The sequence below is a fragment of the Empidonax traillii genome, unplaced genomic scaffold (genome assembly GCF_003031625.1).
Source record: "Empidonax traillii isolate 1590-97213 ecotype Southwest subspecies unplaced genomic scaffold, ASM303162v1 scaffold947:size350189, whole genome shotgun sequence".
In the NCBI taxonomy this organism is placed as follows: domain Eukaryota; kingdom Metazoa; phylum Chordata; class Aves; order Passeriformes; family Tyrannidae; genus Empidonax; species Empidonax traillii.
In genome coordinates, this window is record NW_020956140.1 from 281,774 (window position 1) to 285,162 (window position 3,389).

General features: G+C 45.0%; 1 protein-coding gene across 1 annotated transcript in view; it reads right to left on the reverse strand.

Annotated features, from left to right (window-relative positions):
- The window catches only part of FBLN2 (fibulin 2), a 71,080-nt gene that overhangs the window by 28,455 nt on the left and 39,236 nt on the right, over positions 1–3,389 (reverse strand). The window contains exon 3 of the mRNA XM_027903247.1: positions 627–756. Within this exon, the coding sequence (XP_027759048.1) occupies positions 627–756 (130 nt within the window). The remainder of the gene's footprint in view (positions 1–626; positions 757–3,389) is intronic.

A 3,389-nucleotide genomic window follows, 5' to 3' on the forward strand; every position in this document is an offset into this window, starting at 1 on the left:
ACATTATTATCAGAGGGAAGTGAATTCCAGAAAGCACCCTTCTGGTGGAAGCAAGACAAGTGAGCAAGCAAGCTGCTGAATCTTCAAACTGGTTTAAATTGGTCGGGCTCCACTGACTCTCATAAAGCAAATCCCATTTATCCAAGCGGGGGCTGTGGCTCAGCATTTGTGATTTGCACCCTTGGCTAACGGGCTGCCTTTATTTATGAGCAAAAGCTTCCATCACCATCTAAATGCTTGTTCCTCTAGTCCATCATTGTATTTGACTGAAAAATGGGGTCACAATTCAACACTGGGGCCAAGGAAACTCTCCAGTAATGAGTTTTGCATTATAACTTCAACTAAGTTTTGCCCCATCATTTTCTAAATTCTTCTACACAACAGATACAAAAACTAAAATGTACCTTTTGGTTACTTCCAAAGTGAGGAGGCAAAAGCAACGCAGCAGGTTAAGTCTACAGAATGGAGATGGAAAGAATCCAAAACAACACTAATGTAAGATTTTAAAAGGGGTTGTAAACCCTAATGCAAACAATGCAACTTTATCTTTTCTGTGCACGAGACATGTCCTGCTGAGCACAGGAGATGAGGACACCGAAACCCTCGGAGGCAGCAGAGCAGCTCACCTTGTAGGACGAGCCCGTGCAGGGATCACCATCCTCGGGGCCGCAGTTATCGCCCTCCTTGGCGGCGACCATCCCGGCCAGGCAGCTGTTCTCCCGCACCGTGGACACGCAGCACTGCTTCTGGGCGATCCTGCAGGGGGGCAGGGGGGACACAACAGCGTGGGACATGTCAAATTCCCTATTGGATTTTAATAGGTGTCCATTGAAATACTAAAATACTACGATTTTTAAGTCCACGGCGGATTGCTCCCATTCGAAGGGGGATGTGACTCCTTATAGATAAAATCCCACAGTTCCTTTGGCTTTACTCTGTAGCATCATTTAGGTTAGAAAAGATCTTTAAGATTAGTTGCCAGCTAGAGAAATACAAATTTTTGAGCAATAAATTATTACCCAAATGTATTCAGGTACCAGTAATATAATTATTATTTCTTACAGAAGACATCCAAACTTTCATTACAATTAAAAAAAAAAAAAAAAAGACCACCAAACCCAATCAAAAGTTATTATTGTCTGCAGAAATGACAAAATGCTACTAGAAGCATTTTTTATATGCTCAAAGTATTTACTGTACTTAAACATTGAAATCTCTACAGATTCATGTTCTCTGAAATGAGACATTTAGCCATGAGAAATTCCTGGAGCACTGGAGTGTCACTGGCCACATTTTAGTATTTTTTAGCTATCAGCACAGCTTACTTTCAACTCCTCTATCCCCAGAAAATGAACAGGGAACAGCGTTAACCACATTCTCTTGGTTTTTATCCTCTTCACAAACCTACTCTTTGCAGAGCAGAGAAACGAGTTGGTGGTTCAAAGAAGGTTCAGACCATTTCTGCCACAGGAAGGAGTTAATGAGTTGAGATCAGTGAATGTTTTAAGCTGCTGTGAGTCTCTAACTGGGACACGGTGTCAGCAAAGAGCAGGATCTGTGCTGGGACAGCTGATGCAAAAGCCACCCAGATAAACATTGCTCTGTTATGATAAAACATATCAATTATAAGATAAAAATGACTATTCTGGGTCAGATGAGATTTCATCAAGCCTAACATCCCATTTCTGGCACAGCCTGGGAGTATAAAGCTCTGGGAGTATTTTTACATCTGACTATCAATTGATTATCTAAAGATTTCCTGTCCTTGCTTAAGTTTTAGTTCAGTGTTGAAGTTACTGCCCATGATCTCATTCAGGCAGTCCCAGTGTCCATCCTGCAGCCCACATTGTGGTCTCTAAACAGAGAGGCCAAGCTGGGACATGAATGTCCAGAGACAACAGGATACATCAACATCGAGGGGTTTTGCCACTTGAACACCCCAAGAGAGGATTTGGAAACAACAGACACATCAGTCTGTGACCTTTGTATGAACAACTTACAGCAGACACAGGGGAGGCTTCACTTCTCTGTAGAGAGCAGGGACAGCCCCCAGGGAATGGCTGGAGCTGTGTCAGGGCAGGCTCAGGGTGGATCTCAGCCAAAGGTTCTTCCCCCAGAGGGTGGTTGGCACTGAACAGGCTCCCCAGGGCAGTGGGCACAGCCCCAAGGCTGCCAGAGCTCCAGGAGGGTTGGGATGATCCTCTGGGGCACAGGGGGTGACTCTGTGTAGGGCCAGGAGTTGGACTAGATGATCCTTGGGGGTCCCTTCCAACTCAGCACATTCTGGGATTCTGTGACCTGTTTGCCTCAGCTGAGATCAACCCTTTGTCATGGTGATTGACCCAAATATTTATATAAAACTATCCTGGCAGAACAGGAGCTAATGTTTGAAATTTTTATCTATCTTCTATCCCCATCCCTGGAAGTGTCCAAGGCCAGGCTGGACTGGGCTTGGAGAAACCTGGGCTGGTGGAAGGTATCTCTGCCCATGGCAGGGGGTGGATGAAGCTTTAAGGTCCCTTCCAACCCAAACCAGTCTGGGATTCCATGACTCCACTTTTTAACATCTTTAGATAGTTGAGTTAGAGGCAGACTTGCCTTTCTTCCAGCACCCAAACAGTGCCCCAGGGTTGGATGAGTGCAGGGTCACCAGCCCTGCACACTGGCACATCTCCCAGTGGCAGCAGCAAGATTCTGTCCTTGCTTTCAAGGTTCTGAGGCCACATATTTGAATATTTTTTACATTAAATATTTTCTTTAGAGGTAACATTTATGGGTGGGTTTAAATCTTTAAAACAGGCACCCAATTGAAATTTTAGAAGTGAAACAATTGAACCCCTGAGCTCTTATTCCTTTAAATCCCAACAGATTCACAGAGACTGAAACATTTAGGATCTGGCTTTTTCATCTACACACAGCCTCAGATGTGCAGGTGCAACTCATTAAGGCATTGGATTTGCACCTACTTAGGCCAAGGCTGGAATTTTTTAATCTGTCGTGACTCCACAGACAGTTGGTTATGCGTCAGTTATGTCATGCCAGACCCCAGCGGGGGGGGATTTTTCATCTCCCAGTGACTTCAGAAAGGTGTAATGATACAAAATTTGATAAGAGTGATTATGGCAAACCTTTTCAATGTTGTAAATGCTGGGATCACTCCTTGAGAATGTGAGTCTGGAGTAACTTTGCCTTCATCCCTCCCCTAAGGCCTGTTCCAGACTAGGGGGAAGGGAACTGGATGAATTGCAGCCAGTGGAATATTGAATCCATGTTACTCTGCACCCACTCTCCTTCTCCTGCTGTGCAGGCTGAACCTGGAATACCTGGGACCCTCCTGGAATGCTCCTCAGGGCAGATGCTGCTGCCACCAGCAGCATTTTCAGGGTGCA